The sequence below is a fragment of the Argopecten irradians genome, chromosome 9, assembly GCF_041381155.1.
Source record: "Argopecten irradians isolate NY chromosome 9, Ai_NY, whole genome shotgun sequence".
Lineage (NCBI taxonomy): Eukaryota > Metazoa > Mollusca > Bivalvia > Pectinida > Pectinidae > Argopecten > Argopecten irradians.
The window spans coordinates 26,839,885-26,867,248 of record NC_091142.1 but is presented as its reverse complement, the minus strand read 5'-3'; the positions used below and the strand labels follow the sequence as shown (position 1 = coordinate 26,867,248).

Genomic DNA, 27,364 nt, shown 5'->3' with positions numbered 1-27,364 from the left:
ACAATAATAATGTAGTTTCGAAAAATAAACAATTGGTTATTTAATGCACAACAATATCCGTCAGTGGTTTCCCTTAGCTTTTCTCCGTCAGCTTGTGCTTACACATGACACGTTGACGTTATTCACTTTCTGCTGAAAATAAAATTCTTTTCTGCTCTGAAGATTATTTTGCTATTTATCTATCTGGGCAGTGACTGTTTGCGTTCAACTTTATATCGAAATAATATTTTAAATAATTTAATGTTTACACTACATAATTCACCTAACAATTCAAGATCTTGTTCACATTCTAGTCTACCAGAGTTACTTCCCTTCCTAAGTACATGTACAATCGCGACATGTCGGAGTAATTTCCGGCAATCGGTAATTATTTCCGAAAATTACCGGAAATTTCTCCGGGGTGATCCGATTGTCCTATATAGCTACATTTGTAATTACTGACAGATCATGGGTGAATGGAAGTAACTTAGATAGATCGGAACACCATTTCTTTCCTGTTATTCACTGCCATAAAGGGTGTCTGTGCTCATCTACAAATATAATATACAACATGTACATAAAAACACTTGATTGTGCTCATTATATAGCAAATAATTTCATTTTTTCTTTGTATCTTGGTTGTGCCTGTATATGTTGCCTGAAGTAGAGCCAGCAATGTATATATTTCAGTGAAATGGTTGTGTAAATATGTTATGATATAAACTGTGTGTATTAATTTGACGATTTAAACCAAAGTTTTACCATGGTTACGGTAATCGTTACGTACATTGTCTATTTGACCTTATGGATGTAAAATTAGAATTTATATAACGTTTATTTATATGGAATAGCAAAACTGACAGCATACAATAATTAAATGAATACATAAATAAATAAATGTGACATACATTGATAAATTGTCTATTTGAAACGGGTTGAGAATCAACATAATTTCAATCGTCAATTTGCAAATGCAAGGTGAAAACATGCATGGATGCCCCTGATTCGTCTATATTCAGTATAACAGTGTTTTTTTCATTGAAGTCTCAATACAAATGGAGATTTTTCTGATATGTAGATCGTGGGGACGAGGGCGGAGAGGTGACCATATCAAATAATGAAGGTATTGTTACCTGAGCGTTCAGGTGTGGCCTGAATCTATTTCACCTGTAATCAGTACCCGTACCATGTACAGGTAGCGATAAAGGTACGGAGGTACACAGGTATCCATTGTAATGCACAAGTCAGGTGAACCGTTATATATATACGTACAAGGGTAGAAACGTAAACAACATAAAGGACTAGTCTTTTGTTTACGTCGTGTATTTCACTTATATGTGTCGTTCAATTAGCAGTTAAAACAATCTAATCCAAATCAAATATGGCAGTGCTTTCTCCTTTTTATACGTGAGGACTCGCTAAAGATGGCGCCCACCCCGAGGTATGTACATAGATACATAATCACTAGTTTTGAAACAATTCACTTAATTTCAAACCCCTTCCTAATTATATATGACTAATTACTAATATCTTTCCGTCATGGCGGTGACACTTAGCTTATAGGCAGATATCTAGAATACCAATATCCGAGTAAAGGTCATTGTCGGTAATACTTGCTTGATAACGGAACTAAGATAAACTGAACTTATGTTTTGTTTTTCCTATTTGTTATTGATTTTTGGGGAAAAAAGTCAAGATAAGTTATGAAATATTTGTGAGCGAGACGTCCAATACCGTTGATTTCCAACTTCTAGGCGACAGCTCCATTTGATGCCGTAATTTACAAGTTATTTCCTTGTAAATGTCTAAATTCAATTTTCATGAATTTTTCGATTATATTTAATACAATATGTTTTGATGATTAATGTTACAATCTGTATGTCATAATGTGTAATTTTCCACCCGTGTACAACAATTACATATGCCGCCATTTTGTTTTAAATATGCCCTAAATAAAGTCACGTGGTGATGAAAGTCTCATGACTAAAATGATCATGACTTCAAATGCTCTATTTTGATTGATCAAAATGCGGAAAATCCAGGGAATCCCCTGTTGTTATTTATAGTGGGGTTACCGGATTTGCGATGTCAACTTGTGAACAGGTATTCATCATTTTCAGGATGATTTTATACAAATATTGACTTTTTGTATGCGGAAGGTGATATTTCCTGAAGCCCAAGTAGGAGGAAAATTTCCCCTTTCAAAGGTTTAACAATTCCTCGTATTTAAATACAAAAAAGGGGGGAAATTGTTATATGAAAGAATACAAACTTTGTTATTTGAAACAATTTTGAGGCACGGACAGCGCAATGCTTTAGTAAACAAAAACAATCTATGAAATCTTTATCCACATCCTCATTAAGTATTGTTACTACTTCTTCTTCACAATATGATCTTGGTTCATACAGCTACATTTAACATATCTCTAAAATATCTTTCCTTATCTTACCGGAGATTTAGATAGTAAATTAGTTATCTAAATATCTTATCTTACCATACTGTTGTCAGCAACGTCTGATTTGACTTTTGCCCGATGATCGGCAATGCTCTATTTTGATTGGTCAAAAAGTGGAAGAGACAGGGAAGTTAGGGAACTCACTGTATCTATTCATAGTCAGGTTACCGGATGTGCAATGTCAACCTCTAAACAGGTGTTCATTGGTCTCAGGTTGACATTGCATTTTGTCAAGACCTGTCCGAGCGGTCTAGACCAATCAGAAAAGTCATATAACAATTTATTTTGTCAACATCTGTCTTCTGTAGTGGTATAGACGAATGGGAAAAATGTAGTTGTATAGCAATTCTAATTGCCTACTGATTGTTTCTTTGTATATAATGAAGGATTACACTTTCTATTATTGACATTTCAGTAACAGCAGACCACATCCAAACAAGAACAGAAAAGTTCCCCTACGAGAGAAATTTGCATACGGTGCTGGCCATGTGCTCAATGATATGGTGACGTCGTTCTTGTTGAGCTTCATAGCGATTTACGTCACAGTTGGTTTGCGGATCAGTGTAACGTTTGCTGGATATATACTTTTCGTAATCTTGGTCACGGATGCGCTTTCCAGACCCGTTATAATTGTGTTGTCAAGGAAACTATTTATCTGTTGTTACGTCGGACGTCGTAAATCATGGCACATTCTAGGTACGTCAAAGACATTCGTCACAGCTAGCTGTAAAGTTCTATCATTTAAAGATGCAATACAAACTGACTTATATGGGCATAACTTTCCTATATTAACTTTTTATCCGTTATATTTTGTTTTTAAGAGCTATCTGTCTTGAAGGTACATTTGCACGTAGATAATAGATCTAGATATTGCGTAATGTTTGTGAGAGAAAATAACGTCTTTATCTCTGTGAACTATGACCTTTTACTCCCACACACCTCGCGTTCCTACCGGAAAGTCAATCGTAACGTCTCGGAGATTTCCAACAATCTTCGGAAGGTTTTGTCGGGGACATTTCCGAGATGTTGCGATTAACTGTAAAGTAATAAGAAAGACATACTTTTAGAAATAGTTAGAATTTAGATGCATTGGCATGCAAATGGATTTCACTGATTTAAGAGATTTGATTTGTATAATTTGTTCCCATTATGTCATTCAACTCTGTATATAGAGGTTACACAACGAGTGGTTGTTGGATATGAAATCTATTCCACACAAATGTGTTATCTTTTAAAAGTTACAAAAGACACGAGCGTTAGCGAGTGTCTTTTGTGACTTTTGAAAAATAACTTACGAGTATGGAATAAATTCCATATCCAACAATCATGAGTTGTGTGACCTGTTTCTATCATAATTATATCCGCTTTTAGCCGATAGAAATCCGCCGAAGTTAAGGTAACGCGTGTTTACCGAGATATGCAATTAAAATGTAGCGATTATTTGTGTTTGCATATTACAGAGTTATTTTCCCTTGCGGGCATGTATTGATTGAGACTTCATGTGTTTGCGAGTGTAACTTCATACTTTTTGCAGAAAACGACGTGAATACCTTTTGCAGAAAACGACGTGAATTGCGCTCACAAAATAATGACGTAACAATCGATACCTACCCGCAAGGGAGCTAACTCTGTAATGTGCAAAGACGGAATTTTCATCAGCAAAACGTAATATTCAAATGCATATTTTGATAAAGAATCCATTCGTATAAAATTCTTCTAATTGGAAGTAACTTAAGGATGAAATACTTTTCATTTGAAGTATCATGAAAGTAAATTTTTCGAAGTTACTTCAATAATATAACACTTAGTATCGGACTATACAAAAGCACGCACACAGTAGAACCGTGACGTTTACTTCCCGACAAATAATCACCAAGCCATTGTACATCTAATCAAGTTCAAGTCGTTTCAGAATCGGTTTTTTTAATCTACAGTGTACCATAATCACCAGTTAGATACTTTTCGACCAAAACGAGTTACAGATTTTTACACCACACATAAACACACAACTTTCTTGACACAACGACCACCAATCTCTCCTAGGGTTCAATGCGGTCCCCACATTCATGAAATTGTGGGGACCGCAATGCACCCTGGGAGAGATTGAACGACTAGGCTACGTCACATACTGTACGCTTTCCAATAACAGTCTTGATGTCAATCGCAACATAGCATGACGTCACTCGATTATTGATGGCATTTATAAATGATGACAAAATATATTGACACTTAGAAATAAGTAGTTCGGTCAAAGTTCACCGTGTCAGCTAATCAAAACGCGTACAGATTTTTGTTAATTGTTAATCAACAGCTACATCGTTTATTTGATACCATGAGAGTTGAATTACAGCGCCTATTGTGGTAGAAAGTAGGCAAAAGACTTACCAAATGATTACGATTAACTCCAAAACTCAACCTTGCTTTAAGGTACAACCAGGGTTTTCAGTACTAAGCACTCGATAACCGAACGATTGTGAAAATATTCTTTCTGGAGGCGTTTTCTTTCTGGAGGCGTTTTCTTCATGTCTGTCGTACTGATCCATGACATTTACGACATTTTTTCTTTATAGATTTGTGTCTTGAAACATTTGTCAATCAGGACGTTATATGAAAAAAATAAGTAAATTAATCTTTATTTGCAATATTTCATAATTAATGTATTGTACGCATTTGCAGGTTCTATTGTTGTAAGTGGGTGCATCATAATGATATTCGGCTTCCGGATTGTACCGGAAGTAGATGACTGGCCGCGGTTTCTGGTGTACGCCCCGATATTTATCTTATTGGCTTTCTTCTTTACGTGTGTACAAGTGTCCCATAAAGCTATTCTGCGTGAGATGACCGGTCTGACGTCAGAGAAAAACCTACTTAGCGCGTGGAGGTAAATATGCATACATACAGTATTCATAAGATGCTTATCCAACAAAACATTTGTTCTAGGTCAGATAACTTTTGAATAAGATATTTTCCTTTGGATTTGTTTCATTTCTTCAGGCAATTGCGTTTTGTAATGAGAGTAGTAAGGTAAGGGAGATTGCACATATGTCTTCCTATATACATAATGTAAAATGTATAGACAAAAGAAAGTAATTTTCTAAAGAAGAAATAGACTCTTGAAATATTTTTTTTATTCTATTAGAAATACAATTTTTAAACATTATCTATGTAGTTCTCAAATTAATGCATAAAACATAAACTGTAACATGAATTTTGAATTTATGAAAAGGCCAGGAAATGAAAGCTGTTAATTTTCATTTGTATCTTTTGACTCTGTGTGTAGCGTCTACGCCGACATTTAGTAGTAATGTATCAAGTTAGGTTACACTCTCCTAATTAAACATCATAGATTTATCATTTAAAATTATATATGTTTATCACTTAAAGATACTCCACCGCTGACAAATGGTATTTTTACTCTATCATAAACAGAAGCAGACGATTAAGTATTTTTCTTCAGTTACAAAAGTTACTAACTTTGCACCATTACTACCATTGAAAAGTTTGAGCTTCTAATTTCTCTTCAAGATAAAAATAATAAAAATAATTAATTACATCCCGAAAAAAATCCGTGGCGCTATGTTCTACATGGAATGAAGTTCTGATATATATACACGATTAAACACCAATTATTGTTCAAATGATAAGTATTATTTATGCTCTGTCGGCGGTGGAGCATCTTTAAATAAAACTTATTGCACCTAGTTCTGATTTATTGAAACAAAAATCAATGACTTTAGTCAACGTTTTCTACTTATGTAACTTGTGTCACCTACAAGTACGCTAGTTACAACATAGAAACGAAAATACTACAAACTATTACACACAGTACAATAGTACATACACTCATGCAAATTTTATATACTTTCTTAATAAAACACCAATTACTGACGTGACTGTAGGTAAAGCATACTACAGTATATGACCCCATTCCATCATCACGAAAAATACGAAATAAGCTTTTCCTTTCACTTTAAATAAATTATGAATACAAATTTAATCTTATGTCCCCTCACACTACTCACATCTATCATTTTGTGGAATGTTCGCCCCTGTGCGGAACTGTCTATTCCTTTGTTGAGGTGGGGATATTTGTAATATCTGCTCCAGCTAACGTTTATTATAGTGTGTGGGTCGATCTTTTTTCTCATTATGGTTTTGTCATATGTGACCGTAATGGCTGTATGTGCGAAGACATTTTGTGTATTTCTATGACATTGATCGTTAAGTTAGCTTTATCCTACAGGAGTATCAGTTCCTTAGCTGCCAACATTTCCGTTTTCGTGGTCGCCGCCATTGTTCTGGGTACTTCCGGTGACAGCACTACTTCCGACTTCACGACAGAGGACGCTGCCTCGTTCTCGGTAAGTAAAATGTCTGCCATTGTTTGTTCTAGCAACAGAAGATGGAATTAATACCGCTCTAATGACTTCACAATTCAATCTTAATCAACAAAGCCATTCACCTGTTAGAGAAAATCTTCCATTATTTACAGAAAAATATCTAAAGCAACAATTTTTCACATTTATTTCCAAAATAACACACCATGTCAATGATATTTCCCTAAATCCCATAGAAGATCTTCATTTGTATACAATACTGTTATAAGATATATGAGGGAGTAATAAGCGATACGCTACATTGATAATACCTTCCCTATTTTGTGACATTTATTACAAGGTTATGACCATTCCATTAGGTAAGCTATCAGAATTCACACTCCATTTAACAAAACTAACCAAGCATTCACCAGGGTAAGATACAATGTATATAATTGTATTCACTTTGGTTGGCTAAGTTTAAAATTAATTAGTAACTGTCATAGTTAAAACACACATATGTTTCAAAATATGTAAACAATAGATAATGTTTTTTTGGTGTGCTTTTGTAATACAAGTGTTTGGTGTGTTTTTTAAGCTTTCATATAGGGACTTATCTAGTCCGCTAAACCTGCCTATATTATTAGCCTTTATTTTATTGTTTTTGCCTATATATAAGGCAAGTTTAGGCAGGTTTAGCCTATATATAAGGCAAGTTTAGGCAGGTTTAGCGGACTAGGACTAACATTTTAATATTGCACTGACATTTTGTAAATGATTTATTTGTACAAAAAAAAAAAAAAAAAAAAAAAATGAATACTCTTCTTTTGAATTCTGGATGTCAATCGATACAACTCCGTAAATCTGTGATATATCGCTTTCTTAACTCCATAAATCCATGTTAACTCTATAACTTCTTTACTGGTTTGGTGTATTTTTATTTAAATGTTTAAACTTTAATTCTCGTATTCGAGGTATTCAGGGTTATCTCGTTGAATAAGAGATTTTTATAACATTTCAATGCTAAAGATTGTTCAATACAATAAACGATATTTTGAACATTTTCACTGTCCATTTATTTCACTTTACTTTCAGTTTATCTCCTACTTTATCCTGGTAACTGGTGGGTCTTGTTGTATTGCGTTCTATTTACTGGTACCCGAAAAAACACAATCGTGTGATGAAGCGAGGGACCAGTTCAACGGGTGCTGTTACAGGTCAAAGGCAGTTCTCCCATATGGCAGCACGAAAGCAAGTAACCTCCGAAGAGGCTCCAATGTGACAAATCTGGCCGTGAATAGCGGTAATTTATCAGAGAGGCGACTTTCTGGCAGTTCTGGATCCGGTCAGCCAACACCAGGCAAAACAACGAAAATCTCACCTGCTCTTCCTGCAATAAAATCTGAAGACAGTAGAGCAAAGTCCCCGAATAGTTTATCGAAAACGGGACACCTTATCATAAATGTTAAGAAACTGACCGACGGTAATAAAATAGAAGCAGCTATAAAAGGTCAAAGGTCAGATAATGTTCAAGAAAAGGCTAAAGGTCAGGGGAATTCTCAAATGTCAAAAGTTTCCGAAAAAGACGAAAAACCAAAGATTGATAATTCTTCAGGAAGAAATAATGTGCAAATTACAATTTCCAAGGATACGGAGAAATCACCAAAACAGGCGAGGAAAACGGATCTACAGACAACGGTTAAGCTTGCTGTCAATACATCAAGAGTAAAGTCTAATTTCAAAGCCAAACAATTTCTTAATCCCGGAGATATAAAATCTGGCAGCAGATCACCTTCACCCGGTGAGAGTGGACGGAAATCCAGTGAGGTCGGTACATCACAAAATGTATCACTTTGGTGTTGTATTTGTCCGAGGAAAATTGTCAAGGTCACAGAAAGGTCAAAGTCAAATGGAAAAGCTTCAGTCAAAATAAAAAGGAAAAAATCCACGGGTATGACTAAAAATGGCACTGGAAATCCAGAAAAATCAAAATTATTCTGTTGGTGCTGCAGACGACAGAAGGACAACCAGAAATCGCGCGGAAAAGATCAAAAGTCTGACAAAAATCGGATGTGCTGCCCGTGGTTCAAAGGAATGTGTAGAAAACCAAAGTTCTTTAAGGTAAGTAGTCATTCTAATACGGATTAATAGGAAAAGTTCGAAGGATAGTTTATCAACATGAGCATGGAATTGTTTTTAGGAAATCAAAACTTAAATTTACTTATTTGTCTGGTATGATCAAATTAATCACTTCGCCCAGTTTAACAGACATAAATATATGCATGATGAATGATGAGTTGGCCTACTCCTTCATACATATCAATGTGATTTAGAAGACAGAAATAAAAACACAACAACAAATACAAATGTTTACAGTATATTTCTGACGGTCTTCTGTTGCAGAGCGTAATCATTCATGCATGTTCCAAATTGGCATTCCTGATAGCCCAGGTTTACATGCCGCTCTACCTCACAGAGTCCTTGGATATGCATAAGGTAAAACAAACAAATCTAAAGTTACAGTTGTGTTTTACATCTTACAAATCTTATCTCGGGTTAAGATCCCTTTGTCTTACCCTCGAGGGGTGAATGATCACTTTTTCTACATATATTTGACTGTAGAACAATACAATCTATTACTGGTTGAAAATGTTACTAATTGAGTTGTGAAATAGAATGCCATGTACTGTACATGTAGGGCAGTTGCCAGGTACTGACCGGTGGTCGACGGTGTTTCTCTGGGTACTTCGGCTTTCCTCCACCAACAATCCCGTTATGTCCGTAAATGACCATGGCAAATATAAAGACTGGAGAATAAGTCATATGTCCTTAAATGACCATGGCTGTTAATAGGACGTTATACTTAAAAAACCACATATACCGATTGATTGAATAATTGTAAGAAGAAAAAAACCAAACATCACAAACACGAACTTAAACTTACATAAAATGTATTTATTTGACAATAGACACTCGGTCTTAAACAACTTATTTGTGTACACAGCAAACAATCGTAATCAATAAATATTAATTAGAAAATGTTTACATCATGTTTATTACCTTTGATGTTTATACTTATGTTATAGATATCTACGGCTTTAGTTCCTCTCGTCGTGTACCTGGCAGGGTTTGTCGCTACACTAGTTACCAGGAAAATAAACGCCAAATACGGAAGAAAAGTAAGTAGAATTTCTGTACAGCACGCTAATATAATCAGTTGATGACGTGCGGATTTTTACACTATGTGGCATCCCGAAAGTGTCAGTGTCTGACATGCTTCATTGACTACACATATATAGGGATAGGCATTGCCGTTACATACGGTGTATGTATTTATCCGACATATGACTTCATTAAGGATGCTATGCTACATTAAACGCAAGTGCATTCGTACTTTGTGATCTCTTTAAGTTAAATTTTTTAGAAAACCTAATCATTCAATCGTGTGAATGACAACATCATTTCCAAGCTGCTATTAATTAGTTAGTTCCTCTGATTAGTTTTGTTACACAACCAGTAAATGTTTTTGCGTGACGTTTCGGTGACTAGTGCGATGAGTACATTGACATCTTCTTCGTGTGTCTGATGAAGTTGACAGAGTACACATCGTATTCTTCATCGAAAGGTTACAAATATTTTTTAACGGTTGTGTAGCAATATCATTATATATTTACAGTTTGCACTGACATGGACTCAATAACCATGCTTTCTAGTATTATCATTATCAATGTATAATGTTAGCACAACACGCGCGGCGATTCTATTATTACGTGAACAGTCGACGGCGTAGCAACGTGGGGTCATGACCCCACTTTTGGCGGGAACATATAAATGACTCGATTCCAATCAGCTGTTCAATCGAATTCGTTGACGATGACGGGAGAGAAAAAAAATATGGATATTTTAATAAAAAATATGCAACTGCCGCGGGAAAAATGATATTCATTTACTTGAAAACTGTAAATATAAGGAATAGATGTTTATTTTGTTGAGGTTATGAGGGTATAATGAAGTTAACGTTTAGGAAATATCAACTGGGTCACAGTGATCTATATCGTCTAGTTTCTCCTTCTTGTTGTTGTTGTATATTTAGATTTACATGATAAAACATCCTATGCTGATATTTCACAACATAACTTCAGCCAAATAACGAATTTATTTCAACTTAAATCGAAAGAGAATGATATGCATTGGTCAGGAGAATAGATGTAGCCAATGCCAGCAATTTCCTATTTTTAGAAGACAATCGCTATCGAGCACGTCTGTGTATTAGGGATATTAGATCCAATTTATTAGTGTTATGCAATGATTACCGCAATAACATCATAAATAATATTACATAATACATTAATATTCTTCTTCTAAATCTCCATACCCCCATATAGACTGTTGAAGATGGATCTGAAAAGCTGTTTTCTTCCAAACATGAACAGATAATTTACATGAAATAGTGTTCCCTCCTATAACCAAACTTTATTCGGATTTCTAGCAGACGTTTGCTATAGAAACAAATAACCAGCAAAAGTAGTACATAATTATCAATTTTATATAAGTTTTTTTTATCTATTCTTATCATTTTGTTATCTTTAATTTTCTATCATTGTATTATATATTGCTGTCACTACTTATTTTCCCATCGATGGGTTATCGTATTATTGTATCTATTTTCTTATCATTGTATTATATTGCTGTCACTATTATTTCATCGTGGTATGTATTATTGTATTTTTTCTTATCTTGTATTATATATTGCTGTCACTGTACTTATTTTCTCGATGGTTATTTTTTGATATATTTCTTCATGTATATATGCTGTCACTGTACTTATTTTCCCATCGATGTATTATCTTATCATTATATTATCTTTTCTTATCATTCTATTATATATTGCTGTCATTGCATTATATTTTCTCATCGTTGGATTATCGTATTATTGTATTATCTTTCCCTAACCTAGTATTAAAGTTTCCTATCATCGTGATATCTTTTCTTATCAATGCATCATCATTGTATAATATTTTATTATCATTGTATTATATTTTATCATTATTCTATTATATTTTATTATTATTGTATTACATTTTAATTTTTTTCTTTCTATTTATCCCATTTGATTTGTTGTTCGCTATAAGATAATCTTTTGTTCATCACTTTCAAAATGATGTCATATGTTGCCTCCCAAAACTCAACCTCGTGATGTAATTAATTTTTCAATATAACAATGTTTTCATTTTGCTGTCAATTGTCTATTGTTCCGAAAGGTTGTCATTAATCTTTGCTCGTCACAATCAGTATTAATCCCGGAATCGCGGTTTAATTGTCATCATCCATACTTCATATATACGTTTGTACCCCCTTTCCTGAGGTTTACATTGTGACGTCACTATTTTGTGAGCATAATTCGTCGTCTCTTTTTCTCAAACACAAACACATGACGTCACATTCAAAACCTACCCTGAAGGGCAGCTAACCGTGTAATATGCATATTCAGAAAAAATGTTTGTGTCATTGAAAGAACGTTCACTATAGGTCATGTTGTTTATTATTAGAAAATCTAGTCATTATCGTTATATGAACATTGTATGTGATTATTTTGTCTTTAGCGGACATTCGCTATTGGGGAAGGCTGTGTATTAGGAGCCTCTGTCTGGCTGTTTTTCATCCCCGTCGAGAGTAGTGGTCAGGTGTATGCCACAGCCTGTCTACTGGGAGTGGGACTGTCCACTCTACAGGTGCGGTCAGTTTCCATGATGACCGACTTGACCGGATCTCCCGTTGTAGGTGATATTTATGCAAATAATTCGTTTATAGACTCTCAGAAGAAGAAAAATATTTTTAGCAAACAATTCGTCAGGAATATATTTGATCGACTTGCCTATTCTATTGACCAGAAAGTAAATCAAGGTACTTACATGTATAATTTTTGTCATATGTTTATTTTTTTCTGTAAATGTTCACATAACACGATGAAAACAGAATTGAAAATAAATCCTAATTGAATTTGTAGGATTCCGGAGCAGCATTGTTTGGTGTTAACGAGAAGGTTATTCAGGCTGTTGCCATCCTACTGGTCCAGTTACTTAGTCCCTGCAGGTAGGGTGTTTATTAAGTATGCGTCATGCGATTTTACAATTCAGGAAGGATACATGTTACGACGATGTTGAACATTTTTCTATGCTTCTGTAAACACTGTTATAAGAATGTAGTTATGTCTCAAATGATATTACATTAACATAGGTCATATTGAAAGAGAAATGCATTATTTTATCCTATATTCCTACCGAAATTCTTCTGAATGCATTGCAGATGATATTACGCAGCTTGAGAGATACATCATTTAATGCGATACATTTCGGACAGCAATACCCAAATGATTCAAAATAACTATTGGATCCTTTTAATGTAAAAGTAGAGCTTTTCATGCCATGAGCAGTTTAGCTTATTGTACTTTCTTAAAGGGGAGCTACAAAACTCACTGGTAACATTTAATTGCTCAAAAGGTGTCAATTTTATTAGCAATACGTCTCGTACAATGACCATAAGTTTATAAGTTTCATGTACAAACAAAGAAACCGCAAACACACTTACTATTTCTTCAATGCAGTTTGGGAAACAAAGGTGTGATTTTGTATATTTATCTAGCTTTAACGACGGTTTTATTTTACCGCTCATTTAATTTGAATATTTCTCAATGTCCCGTCGAGTTAGAGTTAATAGAATTCTACTGCATATGGGAACTGAGCAAAAAACTCCTCGCGTAAAACAATTGCAGTATCAACATAGATAGTCCGATTGTGTGTTTCAGACTTGATGCAGAGTCCGATGACTGTAAACTTTTCTACAGAAGTGTGATGCTATCCATGCCCGGTGGTACGACCTTCATCAGTTTTCTAGTACTATCTCTCGCCAAAATAGTCGGCATTGATGAGGAACAACAAAGTCGTAAGCATTGTCTTAGAGCTCACATCCTGTTTCTAATGTAAAGTACTGTAGTCTGGCTGTTCAATTGATTATAAAGCATTGTAGTCTGGCTGTTCCATCGATTGTAAAGCATTGTAGTCTGGCTGTTCCATCAATTGTAAAACATTTCCGATCATTGAAAAAAAAAAGAATTTCTGACCTGAGACAAAATAAAGAACAATTCTTCTGGTACTTTGCATTTGTATTGATAAGTTGTAAATCACATACACATATACACACTGCGTTATATCGAATTCCGTAATTTCTGTTTTGCTTATCTTATCCAAAAATCAGTTTTACCAATAATTTACCACTGCCTTGTCTTTATCTTTCCACAAAACGACAAAACAATTTATTTAACTTCATCCTATTTTATCATTCTTTTTCTTTTTCTTTTCTTTCAGTGGAAGTTTCAGACGGTAACGCCATTGAAATAAGCTCCAGTATCACCGTATAAAACAGAATTAATTTACCGTGACGCTCAAAAGAGGTCATAGATATTTGCCCTCATTAGTGGTGATTGATTGTGTTATTCATACCAGTTGGCACACATACTGTATTATTCACTTTTTGCGTGCGATTGTTTTTGTAGATTTAAAGTAATATTTCTTAGGCATCGAAAAGCCAGTTATTTCGTAAGTATATTTTCGCGATTCCGCGGGCTATTGCTATTGATCCATGCAAAATTGAGAACCGTTACTCTTAAAGCAACATAGTAAAAAGCCGCATATATTTCTCGGAGAAATTGTGGCAGCGTGATTGATTGAGTATGGCAATTACCACCCTCGATATTTCAGGGGTTACTATCAGTGATGTTATTATTCACCCATGCTTTATTTTGTTACATATGCACATATGTTATGAATGAAATAAATAAAAAAAACTTGAAATCTTGAAACATTTTAAAACTAGAGGCAACAAAGTCAACACAGGTAATTTGATCTTTTGATGTGCACTAAAATAATCGGTACACTGTATTTGACTGTATTGATTTAAAGTTGGGCGTCGCTCTCTCTGTATTTTTCTCTGTTCAAAGAAAGTCTCTGCAGGCCTGTGATTGGTCAGTTTGTTTCTCCTGAACTGCCTCCAGTGTTAATATGACAGGGGATGGTATTACGTCTATGATAGTAACACATGGAGTATCGAGGATGACCAATTACCAACAATTTGATGAATGAAAGTTGAGTTCCTAATGATAATGTGGTATAGGCGTGTCTGCCTAACATGGCTGTAACACTGTTTAAATAAATATATATATGTATACTAACATCGTATGTTCCTTAAGACCAAACCAGAGGAGTGACATCCACCAAAAAGTAATTCAATCAAAGATAATAGATACCTGGTACAGGTTTTCAGAAATCCCTTGATGATTAACACAAAATGAGTGTTTCGCGGTACCATAATTATTGATGCAATCCAGCTGATTGAACATTGCAGTAAGCTTTCTAGTGTGAGGAAAGGAAAAGAGGCTACGTCATATAGGCATTGTCATAGCTGTTGGAGAAGACAACAAAAGGTCCAGGTATGGATGCATATGTTTAAGCATTATACCTAATTCTGGTTAGTGTTATGATCCTATAACACAAAAGAGGACTGCAGACAAATCGAATAATGCACTTTGATTAACATATCTATGTTTATTCTTTCGGTCGTAAGATGTCTGTCCCTCAATTATAGATTCGCGGCGAATGTCCTTATCACCATGACATATAAATGACAATATTACAATGGCCCTTACCGATGAAGCAATGTTACAATGATATTTAAGTTAATTGCATTTGAGTGTTAAAAAGAAGTCAGTGTCCTTTATTTAAAAAGAAACTCAACGTTTTTTTATTTACCATCTATTTAGCAATTGCACACGTTTTGAAAAGGCACGTGTCTGCTGGACCTTGTATTTATTACATCCACACTAAATCAATTTACCTAATCACGAGAAATTTCTTTTAAAGAAATTTCTACAAATTAATTCTAGTTTATAAAAATCGATATATACTCGTACTCAGATTCCAATGTTAAGTTATCATACTGCATATTTGCAGAATTATGACGACCGAAGGGTATCTTGCGAGTCTAGACCATTAATTAACTCACGAATAAAAACGTATCCCCGTTTCTCATTAACTGTTTTATCTCTTTTATTTGTTCACCTGTTACTTGTTATAGCGTTCATCTTACATAAGATCGTTCAAGTGTCAATCTCATTGCAAGAGAAGCATTCTTTTGTAAGCTTTTCTCATTAGCGCCGATCTCATTGCCATGAAAGTGATAGCTTGAAATGATGTGATCATTAATCTTGAAGTTGTAAAAAACTTTTAATTACGTAATTAATACGTTTACCGGTTCGTGAGCAACGATAAATGGTTTCGCACTCTTAATGCATTTATATATATGTATTAAGCTTGCTTACATCAAGGTGCAGAGCTTATTATCTATAAAATATATTATTAAACGTTAACATTGTGACTGAAAGATATCTATTACATGTTTTTTACATACAGGAGGTAGTATGGTATCGGTTGAAAGTTGGAATTAATGAAACGTAAGTTAAAAATGAATTTCGATATTAAAGGACCTTATTTTAGGTTTTTATCAGATAATCCTCGTGATATCTAGTGATTTCGTCCGTGTAATGTTTTTGCATATGTCATTAGTGTAGTATAATCTAGAGCTTTTTTCATAGAATAGAAATTTAATGTGACGCTAGACTGAAATAATAAAATATCGTCAAAAATGACGTGACGTCAGGATTATGAAGACGGCGGGACAAAATGGCGGCTTCCGCTGAATTTTCGGAATACATTTTGACGTGAGATTCTTTGAAATGTAGGTTTTTGTAGTTATGTAATAAAAGTATCCTAAATTTGTGTTAATTTAATATGTGATTTTATGAAATTCGTCTCGAAGTCTTAATTTGTGTTCGATAAGGCTCGCAAAACTAAAAACTTCTTAGACTCGTTTCATAAAATCTCATATGATATGCACACTAATTTAAGATCATATATGAATCTATTGGTATTCTGTGATTCATTAGTGTAATACTACTTAAACGTTTCTCTAGCTGTACTGTTTTGTTTGATGTACAGAGACCACAGTCAGAGAGTGTTACAGAAATGTAAATGTGCACTTCACATGTTGAAAACAAGAGCCAAGAAATTAGAGGAGGAATGTCTGAATGGCCATCCTCTCGTTTCATAAAATATCATAAAACAATTATCACTCATGTAAGATCCTATATATATCTGAAATTTTAAAAAATGGATTTAATAATTATGTGAACGATTCGCTGTCAACTGTTTTTAATACAATCAAGGATATTAATGAAAAACTAATGCTTTCCTATGACTTGATATCTAATCACGTATCAGGGTCTGGGAAAACTTATGCTTCACTGTTACTGGATATCTAATCACGTATCAGGGTCTGGGAAAACTAGCGCTACACTGTGACTGGATATCTAATCAGGTATCAGGGACTGGGAAAATTAATGCTTCACTGTTACTGGATATCTAATCACGTATCAGGGTCTGGGAAAACTAGTGCTACACTGTGACTGGATATCTAATCACGTATCAGGGTCTGGGAAAACTAGTGCTTCACTGTGACTGGATATCTAATCACGTATCAGGGTCTGGGAAAACTAGTGCTTCACTGTGACTGGATATCTAATCACGTATCAGGGTCTGGGAAAACTAGTGCTTCATTGTGCTGGATATCTAATCACGTATCAGGGTCTGGAAAAACTAGTGCTTCATTGTGACTGGATATCTAATCACGTATCAGGGTCTGGGAAAACTAGTGCTTCACTATGGCTGGATATCTAATCACGTATCAGGGTCTGGGAAAACTAGTGCTTCACTGTGGCTGGATATCTAATCACGTATCAGGGTCTGGGAAAACTAGTGCTTCATGTGACTGGATATCTAATCACGTATCAGGGTCTGGGAAAACTAGTGCTTCACTTTGCTGGATATCTAATCACGTATCAGGGTCTGGGAAAACTAGTGCTTCACTATGGGGATATCTAATCACGTATCAGGGTCTGGGAAAACTAGTGCTTCACTGTGCTGGATATCTAATCACGTATCAGGGTCTGGGAAAAACTAGTGCTTCACTATGGCTGATATCTAATCACGTATCAGGGTCTGGGAAAACTAGTGCTTCACTTGCTGGATATCTAATCACGTATCAGGGTCTGGGAAAAACTAGTGCTTCACTTGTGACTGGATATCTAATCACGTATCAGGGTCTGGGAAAACTAGTGCTTCACTGTGACTTGGATATCTAATCACGTATCAGGGTCTGGGAAAAACTAGTGCTTCACTATGGCTGGATATCTAATCACGTATCAGGGTCTGGGAAAACTAGTGCTTCACTATGGCTGGATATCTAATCACGTATCAGGGTCTGGAAAAACTAGTGTTTCACTGTGACTGGATATCTAATCACGTATCAGGGTCTGGGAAAACTAGTGCTTCACTATGGCTGGATATCTAATCACGTATCAGGGTCTGGGAAAACTAGTGCTTCACTATGACTGAATATCTAATCACGTATCAGGGTCTGGGGAAAACTACTAGTGCTTCACTATGGCTGGATATCTAATCACGTATCAGGGTCTGGGAAAACTAGTGCTTCACTATGACTGGATATCTAATCACGTATCAGGGTCTGGGAAAACTAGTGCTTCACTATGGCTGGATATCTAATCACGTATCAGGGTCTGGGAAAACTAGTGCTTCACTGTGACTGGATATCTAATCACGTATCAGGGTCTGGGAAAACTAGTGCTTCACTGTGGCTGGATATCTAATCACGTATCAGGGTCTGGGAAAACTAGTGCTTCACTATGGCTGGATATCTAATCACGTATCAGGGTCTGGGAAAACTAGTGCTTCACTATGGCTGGATATCTAATCACGTATCAGGGTCTGGGAAAACTAGTGCTTCACTGTGACTGGATATCTAATCACGTATCAGGGTCTGGGAAAACTAGTGCTTCACTATGGCTGGATATCTAATCACGTATCAGGGTCTGGGAAAACTAGTGCTTCACTGTGACTGGATATCTAATCACGTATCAGGGTCTGGGAAAACTAGTGCTTCACTATGACTGGATATCTAATCACGTATCAGGGTCTGGGAAAACTAGTGCTTCACTATCTGTGACTGGATATCTAATCACGTATCAGGGTCTGGGAAAACTAGTGCTTCACTGTGACTGGATATCTAATCACGTATCAGGGTCTGGAAAAACTAGTGCTTCACTATGGCTGGATATCTAATCACGTATCAGGGTCTGGGAAAACTAGTGCTTCACTGTGACTGGATATCTAATCACGTATCAGGGTCTGGGAAAACTAGTGCTTCACTGTGACTGGATATCTAATCACGTATCAGGGTCTTGGAAAACTAGTGCAACTACTGTGACTGGATATCTAATCACATATCAGGGTCTGGGAAAACTAGTGCTACACTGTGACTGGATATCTAATCACGTATCAGGGTCTGGGAAAACTAGTGCTTCACTATGGCTGGATATCTAATCACGTATCAGGGTTCTGGAAAAACTATTGTTCATTATTACTGGATATCTAATCACGTATCAGGGTTTGGGAAAACTAGTGCTTCATTGTGACTGGATATCTAATCACGTATCAGGGTCTGGGAAAACTAGTTCTTCACCGTTACTGGATATCTAATCACGTATCAGGGTCAGGGAAAACTAGTGCTACACTTTGACTAGATATCTAATCACATATCAGGGTCTGGGAAAACTAGTGCTTCACTGTGACTGGATATCTAATCACGTATCAGGGTCTGGGAAAACTAGTGCTTCACTGTGACTGAATATCTAATCACGTATCAGGGTCTGGGAAAGCTAGTGCTTCACTGTGACTTGATATCTAATCATGTATCAGGGTCTAGGAAAACTAATGCTTCACTGTGACTCGATATCTAATTACGTATCATGGTCTGGGAAAACTAGTGCTTCACTATGGCTGGATATCTAATCACGTATCAGGGTCTTGGAAAACTAGTGCTACACTGTGGCTGGATATCTAATCACGTATCAGGGTCTGGGAAAACTAGTGCTTCCCTATGACTTGATATCTAATCACGTATCAGGGTCTGGGAAAACTAATGCTTCACTGTTACTGGATATCTAATCACGTATCAGTGTCTGGGAAAACTAGCGCTACACTGTGACTGGATATCTAATCACGTATCAGGATCTGGAAAAACTAGTGCTTCACTAGGCTGGATATCCAATCAGGTATCGGGGTCTGGGAAAACTAGTGCTCACAATTGTTGTAGGTTGACTTTGACAATCTCAAGATTATCATGAGAGAACATATTTTACCTTTGTTACTTATTTCTGCTTTTTCTGTGCTAGCTTGAAGTCTGTAATTATGATGATACCATAACACTACATCAACAATCTGGATAGGATTCGAAAGTCACCTTTGTTTTTTAGCCATTTTGTCATGTATTGTACATATGCAAATTCGTCAGAAACCCTAATTATTGATCATCGATTTATCATGTTCACCTTACGTCCAACATCCTCGATACTCCAGGGGTTCCGATCACTTACGATCTCTACACCCCTGGACTATCTCATCGTAAAACTGGAGGCAACAGAACAGAACAGGTAATTTAGTCCTTTGATGTACATCAAAAGAACCGTATAACGGTACACTGTGGTTGACTATGTGACTTTGAAGTTGGGCGTCGCTCTCTCTGTAGTCTTCAAAGGAAATCTTTGCTGGTCTGTGATTGGTCAAATATTTTCAGCTGAGCTGCCTTCAATTTCACCATGAGATAGTCCAGGGGTGTAGAGATCGTAAGTGATCGGAACCCCTGGAGTATCGAGGATGTACGTCCAACATATTTTCAGTAATTACTTTGTATTTATCAGCATATATCAGTTTGTGTGGCCACGATCCGAAAGAGTGATGACGCAAACAGAACCCTGTTATCCTCCATGGAAAATAAAGAAGTTATTGATCCTTCCTTTAAATCTGTAATGTAATTATCTATTCTGCGAACAAATTTGATATATTACTTTATATCAATGAGATCTCGGATGAGTTCAACAATCCGTCAATATTTGCAAGAGTTACGAGACTTTAAAATAGCCAAAACAAATAATTCCATAAATACATGGTTTCCGCTCGATAACTATTATATTTATTGTCCGATTTCAACCAAATTTGGTGTATTGCTTTATATCAATGAGATCTTAAATGGGTTCGATAAAGGTCAAATCCATCAAATTAATTTTTTTTAAATCAAGAGTTACGGGGCTTGATAACTTCACATAATTATTAACAGAATTTTCAACTGTAAATAACTATTTTTCGTGATGCTGTGCAGGCGACACATCCACTTCCGTGGAATTCTTGTCCTAGGTAAAAGAAGGTTCATACTATAAAAAACCGCGCCAATTCATATGACGCTATACCGGAACCTGCAGAGGTTGTTATGAATTCCAGAATGGTTTCCGATACGCTACGACATTCCACTTGGATATTTTTTTTCAATAGGTGAAAATTGTCTACATATAATATTCAATGTTTAAAATCATTAAATAAATTAAATGAAAATTGTCGTAAATGGGAATGGGTTTTCAAACACCGGAAGTAACGTTCGTCGCAATAAATAATAAGAAGGGACCCGTCCGGACCAAAATTTCGGAATTCAAAAAAAATCGCATATGGATTTTCTTAGAACACAAAATTTAGGGAAAATCATAAAAAACAAACAGATATAAAACAGATATAATATCACAAAAACATTGTAAAAAAATAGTCAAATATGATCCATTTTAGCATTGGATGAAATGGGGAAAGGGTTGCGAGTTACAAACTTCAAGCTTACAAAATTTTGAAAATTTGATCGAGGAACCCGTGTTTTTATACGGTATTTGAAAAAATACATTACCTTTGGTACATCATATACAAATATTGTGAAATTGGCATGGGTTTTCCTTTTCATTTTGGCCTATTCATTGATTTTTAAGGGGCGAAAATATAGCAAAACATGATAATTACATATAGAAACGGTTCTGGGAAATAACGAAAATTCATTAGCATTTGTAAAAATACGAGAGTTTTGTATATTGTTCTTTCGTTAGAAATCTAGGAAAAAACTCAACAGGGTAAGACTATATTTACTCTAATATTACAGAAAACATAATTTTATGAATTTTTCTATTTTCGGTCATCAAATTTGCAAGGATGGCATATTTCAAGCTCAAATCTCTCAAAAAGTAGTTCGAGAACACCCATTTTTCTTTACAGATTTGACATTTGCATGAAGAATGCAAAACAATAAGACCTATGGAGCTACCTTAACATGAGTTTAAAATCAGGGCCCAGTCTCACAAATATTCTTTAAACGTTAAGGAAATCTTTCATATGAACGCATTACAGAATTTCGAGTTTTCTTTGTAACTGATATAATGGTTTTTTTCTATGAATGAGTTAAGGATGGAAATTCCCTATAGTTACAGGATATTGGTAGGCCTTGGTGTCCATATATCATTGCGCCATCATCATACCATATAAATTATCTTTCAAAACGAACGTCAAGGAACGTATAGCAAAATTTTATTTACAAAAAGTTTAACCGTTTTATATTTCTTTGGAAACAATATGATTCTCCCTATTCTTATGAAAATGCATAAAATGTATTTTTCATAATCTTATGAATTTAACGAAAACCTACCAACTATGTTTATAATTTCTTAAGAACATAAACAATTCAACAAGTAAGAACACTGCATTCTGCCTAACGGAATGTTGTTTTTAAAAGAAATAATACAGATAGGTATAAATATTTTTTTTTTTAATTTTTCATTAAGTCGTACAGATTGAATTTTAAAATTTTAGACATATAATTATTTAGAGCACTAGATAGTTGTATTGCTGCTGTATTAAAATATAAAAAATGGCAAATTCAGAGTAATGTAATATATTGATGCGTTTTTGGTATGAAGTGTTTGTGTAGATTCAACCTCAGGGACGTTATATCATGACTTAAAAATATCAGTAATATCGATGTAAAGTGGATAATCAACCACTTGGCCTCTATTTGGAGCTCTATTTATATACTACAAGTGTATTGTATAGAATTCGAACTTGAAAGACTAAAATATTAAAAAGATTATAATTACAGCTAAAGAGTCAATATTGAAACTTGAACATGAGTATCACATGCATTTCACGTGAAGCAATATTGACTCTTTAGCTATGTATGTTTCATTTCGTGATCATGCAAAACATATTGAAATACTGACAATTTGTTTTAAAACCAAGATGGGCTATTTCAGAAAGTCGCAAATACTGTCATGTGAATTTCACGTAAAGAATTATTATATATGAGATGCTTATAATTTTAAATCAGTCATTATTATTATTTCTTTATTTGCCATCATATTGAAGATTATATAATAACAAAGCGTAATACATTAAGATAGCAAAATACAGGTACAAATTACATAACATTTACTGAGGATGTAATAAATCCATCCTCAGTTAATCAGATACTACTACTACTAATTAATAATTAATAAATCAAATTATACAATTAATAGTAAAGGATACCCAAACACAAACTCAAAGAAATATAATACATCTAATATGATAATTTGGAAAAGAGCAGTTTCATGTAACTATGCTAATGTATATGATTATATTACATTTACTAAGTTTCTATACTATCGTTCGTAATATAGTAATATCTTATTTATATAATATAAAGAACACTCACTTTACATCATTCTATCAGAAGAATCCAACTGGAAGTGTAGGATTCCTCCAAGAAGTATATGAATAATGTTATAATCTGATAAAGATTGGAGGAAAATGCTTAATTCTGGATAAAAATCCGTACAAATAATGTAATATAATTCATTTCTAAGACTTTCAGTTTTAGAGCAGTGTAGAGCTATATGTGTTATAAGGTCGTTGTGAAAATACAACAAAAATGATGCAACTCATAGATATCTGTTTTTCTTAAGTTAACACATAGCTTAACCATATTAGTTATCATTCTAAGATGTTCAGGAAAGACCAATCGACTATAATTACGTTATGAATGAGCATAAATCGAGTAAAATCTGTATCGCTTTCTTTTAAACATGGTAATTTCTTCTTAGTTATAGAGAGCGGTATAAACAATGGACTTCCATTGTGAACGATTTGGAAAAACGGCATCAGAAATCAATTGCAATAGATAGTTAAACAAATCATATTTAGAAAGTATTCTTTATCAGATATGAACCCATGCTGACAAGAATTATTCAAAAGGTACATAAATAACCGTTTCAGAAATATATTATGAGATAGGTACTTACTATTCATTCTACACAGACGACCAAGAAATAAAAGCTTTTTAATATCAATGTATTCTTCTATGGATGTTAATCCAATTAGGGAGTTGGCCATATTAGTTCTAGTTCTCATATTATGACCCTGAACAGATTTTGCAATAATCCTTTCTAATTTAATTAATTCTGTTCTAGTTGCCATAATTCACACCCATATAGAGCTGATGGAAATACTTTACATTTAATAGCCTTAGCAACAGTAAGAGGAGTAAGGGTCTTTGGATGAAGTTCAGACTTAATAAGTGCAATCGTTCCACTCTTAAGTTTTTTTTATATGCAATATAATTTCTTTCTAAAGAACAAAATTTAAGATGAAAGACCACGCCAGCATGCGTTATACTGAAAGAGTAGAAAGAGTTTACTATAAAGACAAATGTCTTTTCCTAGAAACTGTTTTCTGTTGTAATTATGAAACATAAATTGAATTTATTAGCGCGGATATGAATAAACGCAATTCGTTGGTTAAATACCAGAAATATCCATTCACAAAATAAAGCGCTGTATATAAATTAGCGCGAAAAGTGTAAAATTAAAGATACCACTAAAATAAGTACATTTACAGTAATTTTATAATGTTCCGAATAACTCACAAACCTACGTTATTTCTTCACATATCACTATTAAAAGTAATGTCAATAAAAAATGAGATCACATGGAGTTGATTTCAATGTGTTATTTATACAGTAGTTATTTGTCCTTGTGCAATTATTATTTTCTTACTTAGAAATCACATATTGAATTGTTAAAAACCCGCAACAATTTTTTATCATTTTTATTATTATTATATATATATTAAATATTTCATTATAATAAGCTATTCCTGAGCGAAAGTGCTACTAGCCGTAATTGTGTTTATGAGGATAGCTACGTAAAAAAAAAGCAGGTAAACTGTTAAGTATTATGCAACCTTAATATTTGTGCAGAACTAAAATACTTCTCAGAATATCACTTAATTGGAAATATGAATATAACACGATATTTAGTATAAAGAAAGGACGTCAATGTTGTGTGGTGACTACAGGCGACAGCGGGGAAGAGGGATGTTGAAATCGGCAGCGGGGAAGAGGGAGGGTAAAACCGAAAGCGGGGAAGAGAGAGGGTAAAATCTACAGCGGGGAAAAGGGAGGGTAAAATCGACAGCGGGGAAGAGGGAGGTGAAATCGGCAGCGGGAAAGAGAGAGGGTCAAATCGGCAGCGGGGAAGAGGGAGGGTGAAATCGGCAGCGGGAAAGAGGGAGGGTGAAATCGGCAGCGGGAAAGAGGGAGGGTGAAATCGGCAGCGGGAAAGAGGGAGGGTGAAATCGGCAGCGGGAAAGAGGGAGGGTGAAATCGGCAGCGGGAAAGAAGGGTGGGTGAAATCGGCAGCGGGAAAGAGGGAGGGTGAAATCGGCAGCGGGAAAGAGGGAGGGTGAAACCGGCAGCGGGAAAGAGGGAGGGTAAAATCGACAACGGAAAGAAGGGTGGGTAAAATCGACAGCGGGGAGAAATGAGTGTAAAATCGACACCTTATATAAGTATATGAACGTAAACGTTATGCATTATACTATTTAATCATTGAAGTGACAATCCAAGCAATCGATGTGAACATTCATAGTCAAATTAGAGGAATAAATATCATAAATAACAGCGTTTACACTATTTTTCATAAAACAATGTTTAAAAAGAACAAACACAATAAATCATATATATATATATACATACTTACAGATTTGACTGTGTAATTTGTTGATCCTACATATTAATCTTGGATACGAATTAAGTACATAAACTTATACGAGTTTTGATAACAAATTATTGATGTCAATTTTAGACTGTCGAACTAGATCTTCAGAAACAAAATCAGTATTTCAGTAATGTTACATATGCACCTCGTGTTTGATTTCCGTCGCCGTCAGATTGGTCATAGAGGACGTAGAGCCGGGTCTTTTATAGAGGGAAGTTGTAGAGGTGGCCGTGGAATTGTTAACACCGTATCTCTTCTTCTCAAGCTTTCTTCCGCAGATCAAATACAGTTGTCGGCGGTATGCACGATTCATGGTGATGTAGATCACAAAATTGGAACAAGAGTTGATCGTTTCCGACATCAACCCAATCAAACTTATCAGACTGTAAATATTAGAGCTGTATTTATAGTAGGAGCTTTTAGGGTCGAAAAGAACCATCAGGCGCGAAATCGTGGATGGCATGAGGCAGACGATGAAGACACATGTAATAGTCAGAAGCGTCTTTGTAATCTGTGTCTCATCTTTAGACGGTTGTTTTACCGTACTAAAGCTCTTGTTTCTCCATTTAGCTCGCATGCATGCCACGGTGATGATAATTGCATTACAGACGATAATCAGACCCATCGGCACAAACCTTAACAGGGTCTCAGAGATGAGGTAGTAAACCTCAAACAGTTGCTTCTGTCTTCCGATAAAACCCAGAGCAATGGTCTTGGTTATATTGCCGTCTGGGAGTGTCTCCTCCTTCACTTCATACAGCCAAAGTTTTGGGCTGGTAAGGGTAGCTACAGCTACAGGTATCACTATCACCAAGGTCAGCATTAGTTTCTTGGTGCAGATTTGCTTCACTTTCAGTGGAAGTGTTACAGCAACCAAGCGTTCTAGGGAAACGAGCGGAACCAACCAGTTAGAAATCCTCCCCGGCAGTGAACTGAGATACACAGAGAAGGGGATGATTAACGTCATCGAGACTTCCTGTGCTTTTTCTGGTTGGAACATTCTGATACTCAGACTCACAACGTTGATGATAGTTGATGCAATGAAAGCAAGATCCGCGATTGCAATGGCAATGAGCACAATGGTTGTAGATCGGATCGGTTTGTGACGAATCAAAATCATCAGGGCCAGGATATTGCCGACGATCCCTAAAACACACAACGGCGGAGTTATCCCACATACTATCGTTTTTCTGAAGATGTCCATCAATGTTTTGTCAATGACGAAATAACTACTTCTGCTGGATCCGCTTTCCATACTGATGGATGTTGTAGTGTCATAAATTTCTAAACCTGATGTGTTTTCCGTACAATTGCTGGGTTCAGGAAAAACTGACGTCATCATTACTGTGGACACATTGAGATGTTAGGATGAATTTTTGCAGAATATTTGTGAACAGTTCGTACGGTTTTCGCTTTATATACGTCTGAAAGTCACGTGATATTGTTTACAAGAAACCGTCTAATCATAGCTTTGAAGAAATATTGATTACGCGCTGTGGCTGCTACAGTTGGTATGTACCGTATTTGTAGAT

At 35.3% G+C, this 27,364-nt stretch overlaps 2 protein-coding genes across 2 annotated transcripts; one reads left to right on the top strand and one right to left on the bottom strand.

Moving 5' to 3' along the window:
* The first annotated feature begins 1,259 nt into the window (after positions 1 to 1,259).
* LOC138331913 (uncharacterized) lies at positions 1,260 to 15,016 on the top strand. Its single transcript, XM_069279774.1, has 11 exons — positions 1,260 to 1,420; positions 2,851 to 3,131; positions 5,112 to 5,316; positions 6,679 to 6,796; positions 7,847 to 8,872; positions 9,155 to 9,247; positions 9,838 to 9,930; positions 12,355 to 12,528; positions 12,759 to 12,844; positions 13,557 to 13,693; positions 14,116 to 15,016. Exons 1-11 carry the CDS (start codon positions 1,404 to 1,406, stop codon positions 14,166 to 14,168), a joined length of 2,283 nt encoding a protein of 760 aa, XP_069135875.1. The 5' UTR covers positions 1,260 to 1,403; the 3' UTR covers positions 14,169 to 15,016.
* Positions 15,017 to 25,965: 10,949 nt separating this feature from the next.
* On the bottom strand, positions 25,966 to 27,171 carry LOC138330675 (neuropeptide receptor 15-like). Its single transcript, XM_069278218.1, has one exon. It carries the CDS (start codon positions 27,169 to 27,171, stop codon positions 25,966 to 25,968), a length of 1,206 nt encoding a protein of 401 aa, XP_069134319.1.
* Between the last annotated feature and the right edge of the window lie 193 nt (positions 27,172 to 27,364).